The sequence below is a fragment of the Lactuca virosa genome, chromosome 6 (assembly GCF_052849685.1).
Source record: "Lactuca virosa cultivar CGN04683 chromosome 6, Lactuca_virosa_CGN04683_v6, whole genome shotgun sequence".
Taxonomy (NCBI): domain Eukaryota; kingdom Viridiplantae; phylum Streptophyta; class Magnoliopsida; order Asterales; family Asteraceae; genus Lactuca; species Lactuca virosa.
This window is the reverse complement of record NC_136431.1, coordinates 28,314,771-28,337,249: the sequence shown is the minus strand read 5'-3', so window position 1 is coordinate 28,337,249 and position 22,479 is coordinate 28,314,771. Positions and strand designations below refer to the sequence as shown.

The 22,479-nt window shown below is 37.3% G+C and overlaps 1 protein-coding gene across 1 annotated transcript; it reads left to right on the top strand.

Annotated features, from left to right (window-relative positions):
• Positions 1–8,162: 8,162 nt before the first annotated feature.
• Positions 8,163–10,944, top strand: NCED4 (nine-cis-epoxycarotenoid dioxygenase 4). The gene is made up of 2 exons (XM_079058157.1): positions 8,163–9,631; positions 10,400–10,944. The coding sequence occupies exons 1-2, from the start codon at positions 8,214–8,216 to the stop codon at positions 10,758–10,760; spliced, it is 1,779 nt and encodes a 592-aa protein (XP_078914283.1). The 5' UTR covers positions 8,163–8,213; the 3' UTR covers positions 10,761–10,944.
• Positions 10,945–22,479: the final 11,535 nt, after the last annotated feature.

Below are 22,479 nucleotides of genomic sequence, written 5' to 3'. Positions count from 1 at the left end.
TGAGTTGAGTGAGGGTTTTCCGCTTTCAGGATTCTGCATGAACCCGACGAGTTGGTGAGATAACTCGACGAGTTAGTTAGGGTTTTCCCGACATTTTGGACACTGCATGGACTCGACGAGTTGTCTGGAAACTCGGCGAGTCGACTGGGGTTTTCGCGATTCTTTGAGTTCTGAAGGAACTCGACGAGTCAGTAAGCTGCACTCGACGAGTTGGGTCAACATAGACTGTTGACCTTCACCGTTGACTTTGACTTTGACCAAGGGTTGACCAATTGGACTTCTGAGGGTATTTTGGTAATTTGGGATTTTGATGGACTTGGTCATATGGTGGGTATAGGTGGTGGAGTTTGTGGCTGTGATTTCGGAGTTTAATCTTATAACTACAGTTCGGCATTGTGAGGTGAGTTGTCCTCACTATACTAACAGGGTCGAAGGCACCAATGTCGGCCCTTCTTTTTGGATTGTTGTCCTGGTTATTGCATGATGATATGCTTAGTGACTTGTTAGGTCGGTATCCTGGTATATAAGATGATGTTATGTTAGTGACCGGTTAGGTCGGTATCCTGGTATATAGGATGATGCTATGATTAGTGATCTGTTAGATCGGTTTGACTGTTTGTGCATGCTAGCTAGCTTATGATATCTATGTGTTGATTGTGTATGTGGGGTTGGGTTTAGGCGAACTTGCTTTGTGCTTAAGGCTAACAAACCCAGAGCGGACCGGATAAACTGTAGACCCATTATGGCATATCAGTTAGGCCGAAGGCCCGGAGAACGGTCCAGACAGGCTGAAGGCTCGGGTGGGCGGACCAGACATGCTGAAGGCTCTGAGAGTGGGGCAGATAGACTGCAGGCCCGGTGAGGGCAATCCAGTCTTTCTATAGACTCTATATGCATGCTGTTTATTTGCTATGATATGGTTATGTTGTATGGCGTTGGTATTTTGGGGTAACTCACTAAGCTTCGGGCTTACAGTTTTGGGTTTTGTTTCAGGTGCTTCAGATGATCGCGGGAAGGCGAAGGCATGATCGTGCACCTCCTCGCATTTTTATGATTTCATTTCTGGAATTCTCTGATATGAAACTATTTTGAAAACATTTTTGTAATAAATAATGGTTTTTGAATGCTTGAAAAAGTTTTAAATTTTCATGAATTTTATGGATGTTACAGTTATCTTTTTCTTTTTGTTTGGAACTCTATTTAGAAGAAAACAAGTTGTTATCATAACTTCTCCTAATAATCCATCACTCTAACTTGAATTTGACAACATATAATTCACTATTTCCTTTAGAACTCTATTTTTCCTTTAAGAAATCTCATTTTGTTGAGGAGTATATGGAGTTGTTATTTCATGTATGATTCCAATAGATTGGAAATAACCAGGATCATAATACTCACCACCTCGATCAGTGCGATGTCTTTTGATTAAATCATTTTGTTGCAATTCAACTTCTTTTTTAAAAAATTATATTTATTAAGGGCTTCACCCTTTCTACCCCGATCCTCACAAGGGCGCTGCCCCTTGACCCCGTCCGCTGACCGTTCAGCGAGACCACCTTGGACCTCACCAGGGTCGCTGCCCCTTGGAACCCCGTACCCAGAGGCGCTGCCCGCGGACCCCCGTATTCCCGAGTTTACATTTATCACTTCGAATATACACTCCGCACCACCAAAATATGTTGATAACACTAAAATCACCAACAAATCTCAACTTTTGCAAATTGACAACTTTGGTCCTTATAACATAACATTTTCAATTTGATTCTATTAAGCTTATAATTTATGCCTATCATTTTTACCATATTCTTGTTTATAACTTTTATTTATTTGTTTGTATATTATTATTTTATAAAAAACGTATTTCACTGAAAATAACGAAAACTCATAGTCTCATTTTGATGATGTTATAATATGTATGGTTAAGACAAATGTATATCAATATGTAGATAGAATTTAATCGCTCTCAACCATATATTCATATTTATATCTAGTATTAAATAATAAAGGTTTATGATAGAAAATGATATTAATAATCTTGAAAAATATAAACATAAAGTATATTATAGCTATTGTTAATGAGTTCTAACCACCTCATAAAACGAAAACCTTGAAAAATATTAAATAAAAAAAATAACAACATACTTTTGGATCGATAATATGGAAGTTGAATATTTATTCATGACAAAATAATGACATGAGATTCTTCTATTATTTTATGTAAGACCCTTAGTATTTTATACGAATAAATAAAAAATTGGTTGAATTATGTATTTTGATGATAGTTTGTATTAAGATAGATTATAAACAACTTATCGTTGAATTCGGTGATTTATACAATGATGTAATTAGTTCAGAAATCTAATGATACTTAGAGTATTGAGATTTAATGAAAATGACATACAATTTTAAATTCATGTGGATACGAAGGTTTGTAAAACTTTTATATTTTAATAGTTTTAAATTCTAAAAACATAATTTATAATAATACGAAAGCGTATTTTATAACGACATATAAAAACACAAATTTTGAAACTAAAAATATGTCATTTGTGATATATGTCAGATCGAGACAAATTTATATTATTGGGAGGGGACTATGATATAAAGATTCTACTTTGAAGTATCTTGTATTTGGCTTTTGATCATCCCAACAAGGTTAAACATACAAACCCTTTTATAACTTAGTTTTTGTTGCTTGAATTTTATGAACATAGATCCAATGTCTAGATCACGATGATTTGTAATATTGCTTATGTTCTTGTGTTTGTTTTGTATTGTTTTCAAATAAATATGATATGATTCAAAAAAATCCATTTTCGTAAAATAAATACTCCTTTGTAGTGAATATCGATGGTAAAAAAAAAAAAAAAAAAAAAAAAAAAAAAAAGAAAAGAAAAGAAACCTTGATTCTTCTACTTTAAACAACAAACTTTGAGTTTGTTTTGATTGGATTGTGTTGGAGAAAAAAGAACCCTAAGACCATCTCCAACCCATCTCCATTTTTTCCCTCATAAATGGAGTAAAAACTGGAGTAAATAGTGTTTCATCTCCAACCCTACTCCATTTTCTACCCCATTTTTTATCCTAAAAAGTATATTCCTAGAATATTCCATTTTTATAACTTATATATATTGTCAAATACACCCCTCTACTAATTAAACTCTATATTTATGATTAATTAATATAAATTAGTATATAACATGATATTATAAATATTAAATATTGCATTTAAATTATAATTGGTAGATAAAATAAAGTAGGAATGTATAAAATAAAAATGTGAGGGACTAAAAGTGGCAACCAAACTTCACCTCTATTTGTGGAGATATGAATAGTATTCCCCCATATATGGGGGAATACTATTCATATCTCCACAAATGGAGGTGAAGTTTGGTTGCCACTTTTAGTCTCTCTCATTTTTATTTTATACATTCCTACTATTCATATCTCCAAAAATGGAGGTGAAAATGGGGTAGGGTTGGAGAAGAATGGGAGAAGAAATGAAGTTTGGGGTGGGTTGGAGATGCCCTAACCTACTCTCATTCTTCATTTTTCCCCCCATTCTTCTCCAACCCTCTCCCATTTATTCACCCATTTTGGGGGATATGAATAGTATTACACCAAATATGGTGTTATATTATTTATTTCTCCCAAAATGGGGGTGAACTTTGTGTTGTCAGTTTTAGTCCCTCTGTTATATATTTTTACATTTCTAGTTCATTTTTACCTACTAATTATAATTTTAATATAACATTTAATACTTATAATATTTTGTTATATATTAAATTATATTAATTAATTATAAATATAAAGTTTGTTTTTCGTTCATCAAATTCATCTAAAATTTTAAATACATATTGAAATTTTAAAAAACGATAACGTACTTTACAAAAACTTATAATTAAAATATATATTACAAACACAATAACATATGCTATTAAACTTGTAGTTAACATATATATTACAATAATAATCTAATAAAAAACCAACAAGTGACAATACTATTATTTATTTATTTAATATTTATTTAAAAGTGTGTATGTATAATATTTTTATAAATGCATGTATAATATATATTTATAAGTTTATTATAAATATAATCGTTTGTATTTAATATTAATGTAATGAAAAAAATATAGATTATATATTTGTTAAAACTAAATTAGTAGAAGGATGTGTTTGACAATCTATGTAAGTTGGAATAATGGAATATACTAGGAATATATTTTTTGGGGATAAAAATGGGATAAAAAATAGAGTAGGGTTGGAGATGAAACACTATTTGACCCATTTTTTACTCCATTTTTTTTGGGGGGTGGGTTGGAGATGGTTTAACTTGCACTCTTGTGCATAATTGCTAATACATGGTAAAAACATAACGGTATATTTTTAAGACAAAATTGCAAAAAATAGTCCTGTGGTATGCAAATTTTTGGGGTTTTAGTCCAAACCCCGAGTTTTTTGGATTCATGGTCCTTTTGGAGTGATTTGTATGTGGAAATGGTCCTCGGATTTAACTTCCGTTAAGTTGTTGCTGTTAACCCCCTCATGTGTCTTCCACATGAGGGTATATTTGTCTTTTCACTTCTAAATGACCATTTTTGCACCTGAAATTTTTTTTATCCCCATTTAAAAAAAATACCTATTTATTTATTTTAATAATTAAGAAATAAAAGAGGTCTCTCTCTCTCTCTCTCTCTCTCTCTCTCTCTCTCTCTCTCTCTCTCTCTCTCTCTCTCTCTCTCTCTCTCTCTCTCTCTCTCTCTCTCTCTCTCTCTCTCTCTCTCTCTCTCTCTCTCTCTCTCTCTCTCTCTCTCTCTCAATGAGTAAATAAAGAAACCTGCAAAATTTCTTGTTTCTTTCTAAACCTATTCACCACCTTCACCTCGATGTTTAGGGTTAGTGGTTATAAAAGAAAGTCTGCATTCTCATCATTAACATCACCACTGCATCATCATTCCTGCACCACCATTACCCCGCCATAGACCTACCACCGGTAGCCTTGGACCACCGTGAATCACCACCATTAGCCACCATATTTGACCAAAATCCCCCACTTTCCCATCTCCTGTTTCGATAATCAGTCACCATTACCGTCGTTGTTGTTATGACCATCGAACACCACCCAACACCATCTTCCAGCCAAACCCACCACCACCAAACGCCCATCACCACAACTGTTGTTGAAGTTGCGACCAACACCAGGTCCCTACCCTTCCCTCCCTCTCATTTAACTCGTCAGAAATATCAAGGAAACAATGCAGCAGAAACCGACGGAAGCAGCGGAGCTGCCATCACCACCCTCTGTCGCCGCCTCCACTTGTTATTGCTATGGTGGAAGTCCGACCGGCCACCACCACTGTCTTGTCACTACAGAAAGTATCTATCATCACCACCATTACCTTATTTTTTTCGTTCGTTTTCTATTTCCCGATCAAGCAAGGAATGTGATTCTGTGTTTTTCTGTGTTTTCAGTTTCTTGTTTTTCTTTCTCTACAAACAAGAAAATGGGGACGATTCCAACAATTAAAATTCCACTAGAATCGTTTACAAATGGTGGAGACGACATCACAGGGAGAATCATGGTGACCGGGGGCCAAATCACTTTTCAAAAGCCTAATTTGAGGGAAAAATTGTCAGCAACACTAAAAAGAGAAGATAAAAATGGCAATTCGATAATAGGAACCTAAATTGCTGGATTTGATTAAGATGGATTGAATCAAGGCGATCGAGTTGTGATTCGAGGGAAGAAATGATGAATTGTTGTGAGGCAATTTTGTGATCGAGCTTGAAGCACCTCTGTTCAATGTATCAGATACCAGAAAGCTTTGAAGCTAGAGCTTGAGATTTATTTTGTTGGAGCTCTTTCTTGGCCTACCAATGATCTCGATCAAATATTTGCAGCATAGAATATGATTTTGGTTGTGTGATAGCATTTAAGGAATGATACATGCAAAAGAGAGAGGCGTTGGTTTCTGGTTTCCTGCATTTGATATATATATATATATATATATATATATATATATATATATATATATATATATATATATATATATATATATAGACCTCTTTTATTTTTTAATTATTAAAATAAAAAAATAGGTATTATTATTTTTTTAAAATGGGGATATATTTTTTTCAGTTGCAAAAATGGTCCCTTAGAAGTGAAAAGACAAATATACCCTCATGTGGGAGGCACATGAGGGGGTTAACAGCGACAACTTAACGGAAGTTAAATCCGGTGACCATTTCCACATACAAACCACTTTAAAAGGACCATGAATCCAAAAAACTTAAGGTTTGGACTAAAACCCCAAAAATTTGCATAACACAGGGACATTTTTGCAATTTTGTCTATTTTTAATTACCCACATAAAAGATCATTACACGCTTAAGGTCCTAAGCCATTTTTAGTCCTACGGTATGCTAACTTTAAAAGATCATGCTCCACAAAGGCACAAACGGTTTACATGTACAAAAGTTGTGGTGTTATATACTTCATTCTACTTTATAATTTCTCTAAAAGAAATATAACAATTTTCATTATTAGATGCAATGGTAATGTTTGTCCTATTTTTACTATTCGATGTAATGCTAAAGTTTGTCCTAAAACAAATGGTGTATTTGTAAATAATATTTTTACTCAGGTGTTGTTTGTTTTTTCTGAAGAAAAATGGCTGCAGTCTACGGACCATATCTACAAACTTCTACAGTAGAAGAGGTGGACCAAACGTCTGCAGTTTGAAAGAAAAAAAATATTTGTTTTTTAACCTCTACAAATTGTTATAATAAACTAAAATCTAATTAAATTGGTTTATTAAAAACTGATCATAAATATTTTTCCTAATAAAATGAATGATAATGCATTAAATAATGTTTCATAAAATTTGGTACAAAAAATGTAGGACAATATTAGGATTTTTTTCCATATATGTATAAATAACTCCAACAACCATTATTATAATTAAATCTTTATTTATAAATTTGTTATAAACGTCAAACATTTTTTCTTTAAGTATTGTAACTTTTTTCCCAAATTATTTATAATAGATAAAGTTGAAGTAAATCTAAGTTATTAAAAAAAAGGGTTTAGGTCACTTAAGTTTTGGTTTTGTGTTCATTTGGTCACTTAACTCTCTTTAAGTTTTAAAAGGTCATCAAACTTTTGGTTTTGTGCTCATTTAGTCACTTAACTTTTGGTTTGGTCACTTAACTTTTGGATTTGTGCTCATTTAGTCATTTAACTTTTAAAATTGTGCTCATTTAGTCACTAAACTTTAAAAAAAATTAAAAGTTTAGTGACTAAATGAGCACAATTTTAAAAGTTAGGTGACTAAATGAGCACAAATCCAAAAGTTAAGTGACCAAACCAAAAGTTAAGTGATTAAATGAACACAAAGCCAAAAGTTTGATGACCTTGTAAAACTTAAAAATAGTTAAATGACCAAATGAGCACAAAACCATAAGTTAAGTGATCAAAAATGACCTAAATCCTAAAAAAAAAAAAGCAAAGGTATATGTGTTTTTTAGGCTAGAAGATGTCTGAAGAGGTTTGAAGACTTTGATCCACATCTGCGTCAAGAAGAGGGCGCGCATACCTTTTTAGTTCTGCAGTCTTCAAAAAAACAAACAGTCTGCAAAGCCTAATGTTTGCGCGTGGTCTGTGCGGCGCAGATAGAAGATGTCAAAAAGATCTGCAAACAAAAAACAAACAACACCTTAATAAATTGATTCATCCACTTGAAATGTATTGAAATATATGTTTTACAAACTTGTACAATAACTACAATGTGTTATACATCATGTGGATAAATCAATTTATTAAATGGAAATATCAATTCTCTCGTTGATATATCATCAAGAAAGAAAACCTATAAAATCCCTAAAAAAATATTACTACGTCTTTTTATTTTAAGTTGTAATAAAAACAAGATAACGATATTATCTTTATAGATGCAAGTTTTGGAATACAGCTTAAATAACTGTGGATTTTTTTTACACATATCAGTCATATTTTCACAACTATTTAGAATAAATATCGTGTAATAAAAAATATCGATGAGAAAATGCTATTTGTTGTATTTCGTGTGGATATAAGAAATTTATTGAAGAATAATATCTAAACAAGTAAAGTGATTGGTCTTTTTCGGTATGTTTATAAAAACATGGATCCTCACTAAGATATGGAAGGCATTCAGTAATCAGACCACACTATGGATTCTCTTTCCTCGTCTTTCCTTCCCACATTTTCACCACCAAATTCCACCGCCTCTCATCCATCGCCGCCACCACCACCGCCGCGGCCGTCTACTTTTCGTGTCTTTTCCGTCAGAATCGAGGAGAAGCCACAAACCGTCACAACCAGATCCACCACCAAAAGGTCTAATAACCAAGAACGGCCCACACCTCCATCGGTGAATATCGAGAAAAAAACGGTGGCAGATCAATCACTACCAGCGACGATCTTCAATGCATTTGACGACATCATAAACAAGTTTATAGATCCGCCGAGTAGGGTTTCGGTTGATCCGAGACATGTATTGTCGGATAATTTCTCTCCGGTGGACGAACTCCCTCCTACTGATTGTGAAGTCATTCAGGGTACGCTTCCGAGTTGCCTTGATGGAGCCTACTTTCGTAATGGCCCTAATCCGCAGTATCTACCACGGGGTCCCTACCATTTATTCGACGGCGACGGCATGCTTCACGCTATTCGTATCTCCAATGGAAAAGCCACTTTGTGTAGTCGATTCGTGAAGACCTACAAGTATAACATAGAGAAAGACGCCGGATTCCCCATTATCCCAAATGTGTTTTCAGGGTTTAATGGAATTACTGCATCTGCAGCTCGGATGGCTGTTACAGCAGGCCGGTTTTTCGCCGGACAGTTTGATCCGACGAAAGGTATTGGTTCGGCGAACACCAGCTTGGCGTTTTTTGGGAATAAGCTTTATGCGTTAGGCGAGTCTGATCTCCCTTATGCCCTGAAACTCGCGCCAAATGGTGACATAACCACACTCGGACGCCATGACTTTGATGGAAAGCTTTTCATGAGCATGACTGCTCACCCAAAAATCGATCCAGTGACTAAAGAAGCTTTCGCTTTTCGCTATGGCCCAATGCCACCTTTCCTAACATTTTTCCGATTCAACGAAAACGGAGAGAAACAAGCCGATGTCCCGATCTTCTCAATGACAAGTCCTTCGTTTCTCCACGATTTCGCCCTCACTAAAAACTACGCCATTTTTCCCGAGATCCAGATCGGAATGAACCCGATGGAGATGATCGGCGGCGGGTCCCCAGTGAGTACTGACCCCGGGAAGGTGCCACGGCTTGGGGTGATCCCTAGGTACGCCAAGGACGAGTCGGAGATGAAGTGGTTCGAGGTTCTGGGATTTAATATCATACATGCTATCAATGCATGGGAGGAGGACGACGGTGATACGGTGGTGATGGTGGCGCCGAACATCTTATCGGTGGAGCATACTTTGGAGAGGATGGATTTGATCCATGCCTCGGTGGAGAAAGTGAGGATCAATCTGAAAACCGGAATGGTGTCAAGGCACCCGCTTTCAACCCGGAATCTAGACTTTGGTGTCATCAATCCGGGTTTTGTTGGTGTGAAAAACAGGTTTGTTTCTAATTTAATAAAAATAGATATAAATGACTAAATGTTCAACATATCAATTTTATTAACCTATTTTTGATAAATCTTTTAGTTAAACATATTGCTATTTCGATTTTCATGTATACCTCATATTGGCTTCATATTTACTCATTTATAGACCACACACGTGAGCATCAAATATCAATGACATGATGATGAAATACATAAAGATACTAACATGATGTTGAAATACATAAAGATAATGTTGTTGGGTTTTTGAAAATTAATGATATTTTTTTATTTAAAAAAAAAAATCGTTAGGAGTAAATTATTTTTTAATTACTTTATTTCATATTTATATTAAAAAAAATGGTATATGAAAAATATAGAATTGAAATCGTACAAAATGAAATATTTTCACTATAATTATTTTTAACGAGTATATTTACATTTTGCGAAAGATAAAATCGAACATCAACAATACATATTTTATTAGAATAGTTGAAAGAGGTGAAGTGTCTAGTTGACATAATAAATTAAGTTCGATCATAGTAAAATGTTACTTCCACATTAAATGAATAAGGAATCAATGGTCATTACATTATTCGATGTGAAAAAATGAAATTTTCAATAATATATTGTGATTAACAGATAAAATGTTTTTTTTCTTGATGTTTCATTTAATTTTTATCGAGTTCAATGAAAAAATTGTAAAGTCGTATGAAAAGTTGAATTACGCTCTATAGAATTCAACTATAATGTCTTAAAGCATTATTTTAACAACTACTTCAGGTATGTGTATTGTGGAGTTGGAGACCCGATGCCAAAGATCTCAGGGGTTGTCAAGCTAGATGTGTCATTGGCAGAAGTTGATAGACGGGAATGCATAGTGGGTAGCCGAATGTTTGGGCCTGGATGTTTTGGCGGTGAGCCATTCTTTGTGGCTAGGGAACCTGATAACCCTAATGCTGATGAGGATGATGGGTACATAATTACCTATGTTCATGATGAAAACACCGGTGAGTCGAGGTTCTTGGCGATGGATGCCAAGACACCGACGCTTGAGATCGTTGCTACTGTGAAGCTACCCCGCCGTGTGCCGTATGGTTTCCATGGTCTATTTGTTAGGGAAAGTGACATTAACAAGATGTGAAAATGAATGGTTCATTTTCATTGTTGAAGATAAATTTGTTACATATTTTAGCATTTATACGTATATAAAATAGGAAAATATAATATAGTATGATACGATACGATACACAGAACACTGCATATATTTTCCATGTAAAATATGTTCTAAGTGCATACTTCAATAAAGAGAAAAATTATAATTGAAACATCGGTTTTAAGTATGTGAATTATTATGTGAAATGTTGTAATTTATCCCATATTTGTTTTGTAACATGTTTAATGGGAACGTTTAGATAGACACTTAGAGTTTATTTATTTAAATGTATGAAACTTTAATTTGGTGATATATGTAAAGAGGAGTTAAATATATTTTTTGACCATACGATTAAAAGGTTCCATAAATAAGAATCACATACAAATGTGGTTTTTGTAATGCCCAAATTTTCGTCATTTTTATTTATTTATTTATTTATTTTTATTAAAAAAAGGTTTAGCGAATTAAATGATGGCTATATAAATTAGAAGGCTAAGTGAAATAAATAATAAAATAATAAATGTTAAAATACAAACTTAATAGATTTTGATATTTAATAATGATAATAAATAAAGTACAACAATAATTATTAAGTACAAATTAAACATATAAATATAGGGTTTAAATTGTAATTATCAAGAAATCAGTTTTGATGAGGTATTTCAATATAGGGTAGATTTTTTCATAAGGCTAAACCCGAGGGACCATATCTATCAGATCGTGGTTTCTGTGTTTTCTTCTTTCCCTGCTACCCGACAGGAACTGGTGCTTCCTTCTCTTTTTGTATCGTGCGAGAAGCACGTCTTCTTGAAGGCAATCTGTTGTCCAACCTCAATTTCTTGTATATATTATTGTAATGAGAGCTAGGGTTAGGAAGTGCGCCGCACAAAGAAATCTTAAGAGGAAGGGTGAAGCTGCCATCGCCGTGTTTCACCTCCGGCCTCAGCTCTCGCCGGAAACAACCAAAGAAAGAAAGAAAGAGAGAGAGAGAGAGAGAGAGAGAGAGAGAGAGAGAGAGAGAGCAACTAAGGGCTCCAAGCGAGGTGTTGATTTCGGGTTTAAGGTCATCATGTTTCTGACCTGTTCGAATGGGCTTATCATCAAGTGTTTAGAAGGGATGCAACCACCAGTCTATGGCATCAGTCGGAACTCTCACTGGAGCATTAGTTGAGAGAAAGATGTGGGGATAGTTTAGCGAGAACGAGATCATTCCGTCAGCACCACCTCTGCCCGACACCGTGAACCTGGTGGGGATGCGCCTTCCGGTGGCTACGTCATCCTCCAGCAATTTCGTGGGACTCTGATGAATCACGTATGTTCTCCAGAGCAGTGAAGGCAGCAACATCAGTAAGGAGAATGCGAGGTGCTTGTAACGTCTGGTTTCTGGTATGATTTTATTTCAAATTATTGCATTTTTCCTAGAGGACTCGTCGAGTTGGAAGCCTCAACTTGACGTGTTGAAGTTGTTTTGGCCGCGAAGTTTAATGAGTCAACTCGACGAGTTGAGGTGCCTTAACTCGGCGAGTTGGCAGCAGGGGAGGAAACCCTAATTTTAGGGTTTTGCACCCTATTTAAACACCTTAAGTCCCAGGTGTTGGCCTCATTTCCAGCCTCCATAGCCCCTAACCCTAATCTCGAAACCCTAGAGCCTCCTTGAGTGTTGTGAGCTTATTGTAGGTGTGTTTTGGTGTGTTTTGTAACATCCCAATTTTCAGGTCCAAAAATTTCTTTTTAATTAACCAACACATAAAAACATTCATAAGAAAATACTGCGAAAACACATCATCTCATAAAACAATGTATCATGTCTGAAAACTCAAGCCATAGAATAATAACATATCAGAGTACAATCCCAGAAAACTCCATGCGGAAACCATATGTGTGTGTGATGCGATGCTACGCCGCCGGCTCCTTCCCCTTAGACGAAGAGGTACCTGAAACCAAAACCGAAACCGTAAGCACAAAGCTTAGTGAGTTCCCCCATCATACCACATACCATACAATATCATCGGTATCTCTCAACCGGTAATCATCATCGGTATCTTTCAACCGGTAACCAACATCGGTATCTTTCAACCGGTAATCGTCATCGATATCTTTCAACCGGTAACCATCATCGGTATCTTTCAACCGGTAACCATCATCGGTATCTTTCAACCGGTAACCATCATCGGTATCTTTCAACCGGTAACTGTCATCGGTATCTTTCAACCGGTAACTGGGGACTATTCCACCCCCTACCACTAGCATACAACAGCAAGGTATAATCATACAGTCAGGCATATCCGGGTACTGACCTACCCCACGACCCTAAGGGCTGCTGTCAGGGATCCTAATCCCTACTATACACGTAACATATCATGCAGATAATACTCGTGACCAAAGCACATAACCAAACCAAGATAATTATCACAAAGACAATCATCTTACAAATACTCCTCTTTGGTGGGCCGGCATTGTGGCCTTAGACCCACCCCTACTGGAAGGTAACTCACCTCGATGTCGTGCAGTGTTTGAATTATCCTCAGCGCATAATTCGACTCCCCTCGACTCCTCGATCCCTACACGACGACCTTCAAGTCAACACACAGCCAGTACAACCCTAAACAGGGTCAGTCCAAGTCTAGTCAAAGTCAACTTCAAGTTGACCCGACTCGCCGAGTTGGGCCGTCAACTCGCCGAGTCCCTCACCCTTTACTCGTCCTTATCCACGACCCGACTCGTCGAGTTGGGCCGTCAACTCGACGAGTTCCTCCCTCACATGAACATCGCATGAAACTCATCCGACTCGCCGAGTTGATGAACAACTCGTCGAGTTCACCTTCATCTGATGAACAAGTTTTGTCCTCGACTCGCCGAGTTGATGAACAACTCGTCGAGTTCATCTTCATCCTTAAGAAGATTGCCTTGGACTCGCCGAGTCTGTTCTAGCACTCGTCGAGTCCCACGAACTCCAGGTCTAAAATCACGTCCAATACATTGGGTAACTCTTCCTGTCCGATTACAACCCTTCTAACACTCAACTGGGTTCCTTTGACTCTCAACAGATATGAGGCTCAAAGCCTCGGACTCGTCGAGTCCAAGAACGGACTCGCCGAGTCAGTCATGTCCACACTCTAAATCCTTGAATTCTGATGTACAACCTTTGATCAAAAGATAGATCCAAGCTTCTATAATCGATCTAGCACGTAAAGTTACAAACTTTACGTGCTTGCATGGGACTTTGAGCTCAAAAAGACATAAAACAAGCTCTTAAGATGCATGGGGCCTTTCATGGGTGCAAAAGTAGTCCCCAACTGCCTTGTGACTCCTTTAATGACATGATTCCGAAGCTCTAACCCCCAACCATGTTTGCAATCATGGTTGGCCATCAAAAGTGGCTTATAAAAGCCCTAAATCTCCCCAAAAAGGGATCTAACAAATGAAAGAGCAAGGTTACAGCTTTTTACCTTCAATGAACTGTAGAAGGTGCACAAAATCGGGTTCCCTTGGTCTTTACTTGCTTCCTCAAGCCTTTCTCCTTCCTTCTTAAGGCCACAAGCACCAAAATCCACCAACAAGGCTTAGATTGCTTCAGTAACGGCTAGGGTTTCAATGAGAGGTGTTCTGGGAGCATAAGGGACGTTGTGGCCGACATAACATTGTTTAAATAGGGTGCAAACCCTCAAATTAGGGTTTTTGTCCAGTCAGAGTCTACTCGTCGAGTATGGGACCCGACTCGACGAGTCCATCACTTAAATCCCGCGCCTCATCCTGCTTTTACTCGGCGAGTTGGTCCTTCAACTCGCCGAGTCCAAGGCCAAAAATGCAAAAATACTTAAATAAAAATACATACCAAGAACCAGGTGCTACATGTTTGAAGCCCATTGAGGGAAGAGAAGCTTGATGCAAAGTGGTGATTCAAGAAGGAGCCTTAAATCTTGATTCTTTGCACCATTTCCGGCATATTTTGTAACGTCCAAAAATTTTACACCAAATTCAACTTTTTAAATCACAAATAAAAGTCAAATAGTATTGTTTACAAAATGTTTTCAAATCAATGTCCATCAGAGTGTCCCAAAATCATAACATAAGGATGAGGAGCGATACGGTCACGCCTTCGCCTTGCCACGATCTCCTGAAGTACCTGAAACAATAAACTGAAAATTGTAAGCCCGAGGGCTTAGTGAGCTACCCCCAAAATACCAATACTACACTGACAATACCATGACAACAACAACCAGTCAATCAATCACTCAACATGCATACTGGGCCATCGGCCTGACTGGACCGCCCTACTGGGCCTACAGTCTACCAGAATCTATCCCTGTATACTGGGCCATCGGCCTGACTGGACCGCCCTACCGGGCCTACAGTCTATCAGAATCTATCCCGAGCCTTCGGCATGACTGGTCCGCCTCGTGGGCCTGCAGTCTCCCCGGACCGCTCATAGGGTATGTTGGCCTTCAGCACGAAGCAGGACCGCCTCATCCCAACCAATAAGCAAATAACCAAGTTCACATAACTATCATATACTGACACATACAAACATCAAACATATCTTTCATACTGATCATCAGCCATAGAATCCTCTCATAACTAGAGTACCGACCTAGCAGGTCACTAACATACCAATCCTTACGGATCATAAAGCATAACATACTGTCTACCCTGATTCCGATCTAGCAGACCAAACCATGTAGCATACCATAACAATAACAACTAAAGGGCCGGCCTTGGTGCCGTAGACCCTATCGATATAGTGAGGATAACTCACCTCGCAGATGCCGACTTGAAAGGTAAACTCAAATTCTCGGATCACTTGACACAGGCTCCACCACCTATGACCATAGTACAAAATACTCATAAGTCCTTAAATTTATAAGGTACTCCATAACCCACCAGTCAACCCCTGGTCAAAGTCAAAGTCTTCGGTCAAGGTCAACAGTCCATGTTGACCCCCAACTCGCCGAGTACCCTTGGCTACTCGCCGAGTTCCTCGAAGCACATTCCACTCGCCGAGTCATCGGGGTGACTCGTCGAGTTCCTTCGATTCCCGTTCAAACTCTAAGGCCACCCATCGAGTTCCCTCCTTGCCACTCGACGGGCACACACACATACATATCCTAAGGAAAACTCATCCGACTCGCCGAGTTGTTCTTCAACTCGTCGAGTCTTATGGTGATCTTCATCGGACTCGCCGAGTTGTTCGTCCAACTCGTCGAGTTCACGACTATCTTCATGTGACTCACCGAGTCAACCTTGCGACTCGCCGAGTCCATTCAGTCCTCTTTCCATACAGACTTGTTTTGAGCCATGCAACGGTTCCAAATCACAGATCCAAGCTTCTAGGGCATACTTATCACGTAAAGTTGCAAACTTTACGTGAATGCATGGCTATAAAGGCTCTAAATGTCCATTTTAAGTTCTTAATGGAGCTTCAAGTCCAAAAGGGACCTCAATCATAACCAATACAACAACTTTATGATTCTAAAAGCCAAGGAGGGTCCAGATCTGAGGTTACAACTTCAGATCTAGCCCATAGCTCATCTTTCCAACTTAACATCCCACCAAAAACCCTAGAACTCAACCAATAGAAGAGATTTACAAGGAAAAGGCGATTTGGTTACCTCCAGAAGATGATAACTGAGATAAGAGCTAATTCCCACACTCCACTTGCTCCAATCTCCTTCTCCTCCAAGCCTTCTTCCTCCAAAGATCCTCTTTTCAAGCTTCAATCACACAAAGGGCACACACACACACGTACTAGGGTTTTAAGAGCTCTCAAGGACTGCAAATAGGCCAAAGGAGGCTGAGGCTCCTTTAAATAGGGGTGCAAACCCCAGGATTTAGGGTTTCATCTGCCAGCTCCTACTCGCCAAGTCCCAAAGTGGACTCGTCGAGCAGGCCACTTAACACGCGATCCCACCTCGCTGTTACTCGACGAGTAGGTCGACCGACTCGTCGAGTAGAGCTTCATCCAATAATTATTATTTAAATAATACCTGAGAATCGGGGCGTTACATATTTCGGGTATAAAGTTCTAACCTTGCTTAATATTTGCTTAGATCTCTTTTTGGGTTAGTTTTTATGCTTTTAGCCATGTTTGGGTGGTTGTTGGGGTTGTAGGAAGTCCCAAGTGTTATTCTTTCAGATATATGATCCTTATGAGCTCTTTTGGCATAAAGGTGCCAACTTCATGGTCTTAAGGGCTTCATGCATTCATTAAGTCCATATTATGGCTTCTTTTGAGCATTTGAGCTTCTTCTAGGCATACATGAGTGTAAAGTTGGAAACTTTATGTAGTCATTCAGCTTTTAAGTCTAGATCTACAGTTTGGGGTTATGCCTTTGGTGATTTAGTGCTTAATGATTAAGTCCTTACCCTTTTAAGCCTAGGGTTTGGGTTTTGAACCCATCTTGGTGGTTCTTAGGGGTAAAGTTGGAAACTTTACCCTTCTTGAGGCCATTTCAGTTAAGATCTAAGTCATGAAGCTCTTAGTTTTGTTAAGGGCGGCTTAATGGATTAAGATGTTGAATTTCTGGCGAACTCGACGAGTTTATGGAGGAACTCGACGAGTTGGATCGGTTTCTCCCAACTTTGCAGACTAATAGCTAAACTCGGCGAGTTGATGGATGAACTCGGCGAGTTGAGTCAACTCGGATTGTTGAATTTGACTTTTACTTTAGTCTTTGACCAAGTTTGACATATAAGGGGCTTCTGGACATTTTGTGCTGAACTTAAGGAAATCTTTTATGTTTAAGGGTTGAGTAGAGTCGATATTCGGAGCTGGGATCCGTTCAGCTACCTTTCTGTATTCGAGGTGAGTTTCCTTACCGGGTTTAGCGGGTCGAAGGCACCAAGACCGACCCATATTTATATTATGTTGTTAGTATGCTAGTTGTCTTTGTGACTCTTACATGTGCTTGTGTTTATATGTCTTCCAGGCTAAGGCCTGATGTCAGGCGGGACTTGATGGATATTTGTATGCTACGTATCTTTGTGATTATTGCATGTGTATGTGTTTATTTTGATATATGTTATTGTATGTTGGGCGGGGCCTATTTTACCGAGCTCAGCTCGATGCCGAGCGGGGGCCCGATGCCGGACGGGGTCCGAAGCAACGACGGGCCCACTATATGTTTATTGTATGTTTGGTATGTGGTATTTTTGGGGGAACTCACTAAGCTTTGTGCTTACGATTTTAGTCTATGTTTCAGGTACTTCCGGTTGTATAGGGAAGAGCTTGGGATGATTGCATTGCACACACACCATTGAGATTCTGCTATGATGTTTGACTCTTATTTATGATAATTTGATACATTGGTTTGATTCATGTGTTCGGATGTCATGGGAAAATACTATTTTATTTATTGTTAAATTGAAATTTTTGGGACCATATTTTTGGATGTTACAAGTTGGTTTCAGAACCTTGGTTTGAGGGATTCGGGCACACTCTCGGGTGTGTCTGAACTCAAACTAATGACTTGGTAGAAATTTTCAAAAGATAAACATTTAATAAAAAGAATTTCAAAAAGAGAAAAGGGTGTGGTGCGTGCAAGCAATTGAGCTCAAGTAAGTTATCCCAAGATACCCATACATGTTATATATGATATGATTTGTGAATTGTGAATTGCATGCTAGATTAAGGATAAGGATCTTGTAACATCCCGTAATTTTCTATATGTAAAGTCAACCCTAGTTAACTAAAGTCAACTTAAATCTTATTCTATCTTAAATGGATTAGATTAGTGTTTGATAAATGTGTACATATTGTATTCAAAGTGTTATATGTTTGAGGTAAAAACTTGAAGTCCGAGACCATTTTTCTTTCCCTCGGACAGAAGCCTCGCAGCCGTGAACAAGACCGAGAACCTCAGACCGTGAACGGCTTCGGGCTATGATCAACTTCGAAACGCAATCTCGCAACCGCCATAGGACCGTATACGAGGTTCACGGCCCTGAACCCTCGGACCGTGAACCCTCGCATACATATACTTTTCAGCCGAATTTTCTTCACTTTTTACACTTTCAAACACCATTCCAAGTCTTTTTCTCTCAAGTATCATCAGCCAAGAACACGAAGAACAATCTCTCTCCTCAATAACATGCTATACTCATCCTTTCTCATCATATTCAAGTGTTAAATCACTAGTTCTTCATAAGATCTAACAGGTATCGCTTCTTGATTTTGTTATCATTTCAAGAACATCATTCAATCTTCTTATACTAGGCTTAAAATCATTTGATTTCACTAGTATTCACGAAGAACACGAAGAACACACGAAGAACACAAAGAACACCCAGGTGAAAACCTTTGAATCTTCTTAGAAACTGGTCTAGGATCATCAAGTGTTCTTCAATCATTCAAGAACATTGGGCCATGAACCCTTCAAGCTAGGACCGTGAACACCTCTCCTGGCCGTGAACACCTACCAGCTTCCATTTTAGCTTCTAACACTCCTATTTGTAAGTTATACTTACAAATTAGTCCAGTTTCCAATCATTCCTATGATTATATTAGCTAATTGGTTGCATATATGTTATACAAATCACTATATAGGACTTGTTTTGCTACGAGGTTTCACTTGTGGAACTAAACATCCTATACCAAATCATCATTTGAATCACCCTCCAAAAGGTGAGTTCATACCCCCCGTATTTTCATAGTTTTTACTGTTTTAAGGGGGGGGGGGGATACAAGTCTAATACACAGATAATTGTGTTATAAGAAAATGGTTTCAAAATATATTACCAAAATGAATTTCACTTATCATCAAATCAAATGGTTTTAAATTATGTTAAAATGACATCAAGTCATCAAAAGTATTTCAAAATGTTAAATTCTTTAAATGATTTTATAAACTTATATTTCACTCAAAAATCATATATATATATATATATATATATATATATATATATATAAGATTTAAAGGGCTTAGGATTGATATCTCACTTTGGTTCCTTTTCCTTGTTTGGATGTGGGCTTATAGTATCGGTTATTTGTCCGAATGTCATTTAAATTTTACTTATATATATTTGTATATATGTATAATTTATGATTCATAGAACATTAATTCACGAACCAAGTATACTAAAGTACACTGTTTTACAAGAACAAGGGTTTGTTTCAAAACTAATCAAGAGTATACAGCTTTCAAATACATGTTAAGAATACTAATTCAGGAGCATACTATCAATCATTATTTCAGAATGATTGGTTTTTCACTTATATTATACACGTAACGTCTATATGCTTTTTATGAGTCATTTGATTCAGGTTGTTTAATTCATTTAAACAACATAGTTAAAGTCCTGACATTATAACCAGAATCTCCATTCGGGGATCGAAACAAGTGTGTATAGATCTATATTGGGATTGACAACCCCGCACTCAGACTGCTAGCTACAGCCAGGCATACGCGCCTACGAGTGACAGTTGTTATCAACAGCTTTTAACGCCTTAAAAGCGTTGTTTCAGGCCATCTAGTCTCAGTATGGTTATAATAACTCATTAAAAAGATATTAACAATACGGTTAGTGTATAATTAACTAAACATGAGTACATCTTCAAAGTACCAGTTTACCAAAATACAGTTTAGAGTATTACATCTCAGTATTCAATAACAGCTGGTGAAACCAGGTACACTCACAGTTACAAGTTTTACAAAAGGAATACAAATACAGAACATTGGTTTACAAACAGAACGGTTTTATGAGATTAAAACTACTTTTCATATACAGCAGAAAATATAGGATTTTCTGGAACAGTTTACATATTCAAGATACAGAAAGCATACTTTCAAACACAAATACTTATGCACTCACTCAACTTTATGTTGATACTCTCTTTTCAAATTACTTGTATTCTTAGGGAATCAGTAGACAGGTACTCACCGAGCTTTTGAGAAGATAGAGCTATTTTGAGTCATGTCTTCTTCTTTTGTATAACTATTTTGGTGTCAATATACATTGATTGAACACATGTAAAAACTTATACTTATTAATGCAATGGTTGTTTGTACTTTGATTTCTATAATACATGTGTTGTGATATTACAAATGAAGTCATCAACCCCCGGACGTTTCCGCCGTCTGGTTTGGGGTTGAGACAGATTGGTATCAGAGCATTGTTTATAGTGAACTCAGTATATCAATCCATAAAAGATATACAAACTATAAATGCATTGGGGATGAGAGCTCTGACTACAAGTATACTTTTAAAATTTAAGTATTTTTACAAGAAGTATACTAACACTCATACCTACAAGCACAGTATCACAGTCATAACAACTTAAAAGTATTTGGATGTTGGACACTGCAGTCAAACCTGGGCAGTTATGTAATCATATCTTTGGATTAATATAGCCTGATCAACTATATTGGTTTGAGATACGACTAACATGTGTTTGGGAGTGATGGTAGTGTTGCGACATGTCTAAAACTTACCAACTATACATATACAGAAGAACTCTAGAACAGAACATAAAGTTAAAATACTATAGGAGTATTTTAGGCACTATATACTAATAACAAACATGTGAAAACAAAAGAACCATTATGGGTAGAGCTATAAATATTAAGGGTATATTACAGTTATATATAATTAAAGTTTTATAGACTTAGAATATGTGATATAGCTTCATTTCCTGTTCCTTGTTTGGTTATGGATTTAGAGCAGGATCATTTAATCGAAGGTCGATTATACCCAAGTTATATATAATTAGCATACACTTTGTAGTTATAGTAGTACCCAGGACAAGTCATACAAAATTTATTATCTGTTAACTATAAGTTTCTCTCGTAGAAACGTGTATTTGCAATCTATCGTTACTAATTATATTCTATATTTATTATCCCTGTTCTCGCTTAGATATCAATGGTTGGATTCCATCTACCCGGAGATCCGTACTTTCCCAATCAGGGAAATGGAGGATGGCTCGACGATGAGCCATAAGAGAATCATGAAATCCCCTTAGATGATGATTTTGCAGAAAATTTTCCTGAAGACACTGATTCGGAATCAGAAGCCTATAATCCACCACCAGTTGCCCATAATCCCAATCCACAACAAAACTTCCAAGGCCCGACGCCTCCGTGGGAGATAAACTTAGACAGGTGGAGTAACGAATAGGGTCAGAACCATCCTTACCAAGGAGACCGAAGCTTCTACAATTTGGACATAGGAGGCTCAACAGACAGAGCCCTCCCGGTATTAGTTCGTCGTGTGGCACATAACGATGAACAGGGAAGAGCTGCTATCGACCCAGTCATGCAGATTGATGTTGCTACTGGATTCAACACCGTTCGCATTCGTAACCTAGAAGACAATCATAATACGACAAGGGATCGTACTAATTTCTTACTGAGAGAACTGGCGGCATCCCAAGCCGAAGTTAGAGAACTGCGAGAACGAAAAACACCACAAGACAGGCGTATGTACGAAATAGAACGTCAGTTAGCTAAATCCAGGGCCGGACCTAGTAGGAAGTAGATTATACTCTACCCGTTTACTACTTACTCTTTTGGTTATAGTCTAAGTCTTCGGATAAGTTCTAGCGTTATTTTTCATGGTTTTTCAGTACGACCGCGGAAATTTCATTTTCGGTAGGTCGATTTAATGTCGATGTTTTTCCCAGTATTGTGGTATATTGTAGACCTATATAAGGTCAAGTTTTCAGAAACTTTATGTAATGAATATACCAGTTCAATCGACATGCATTTTCATA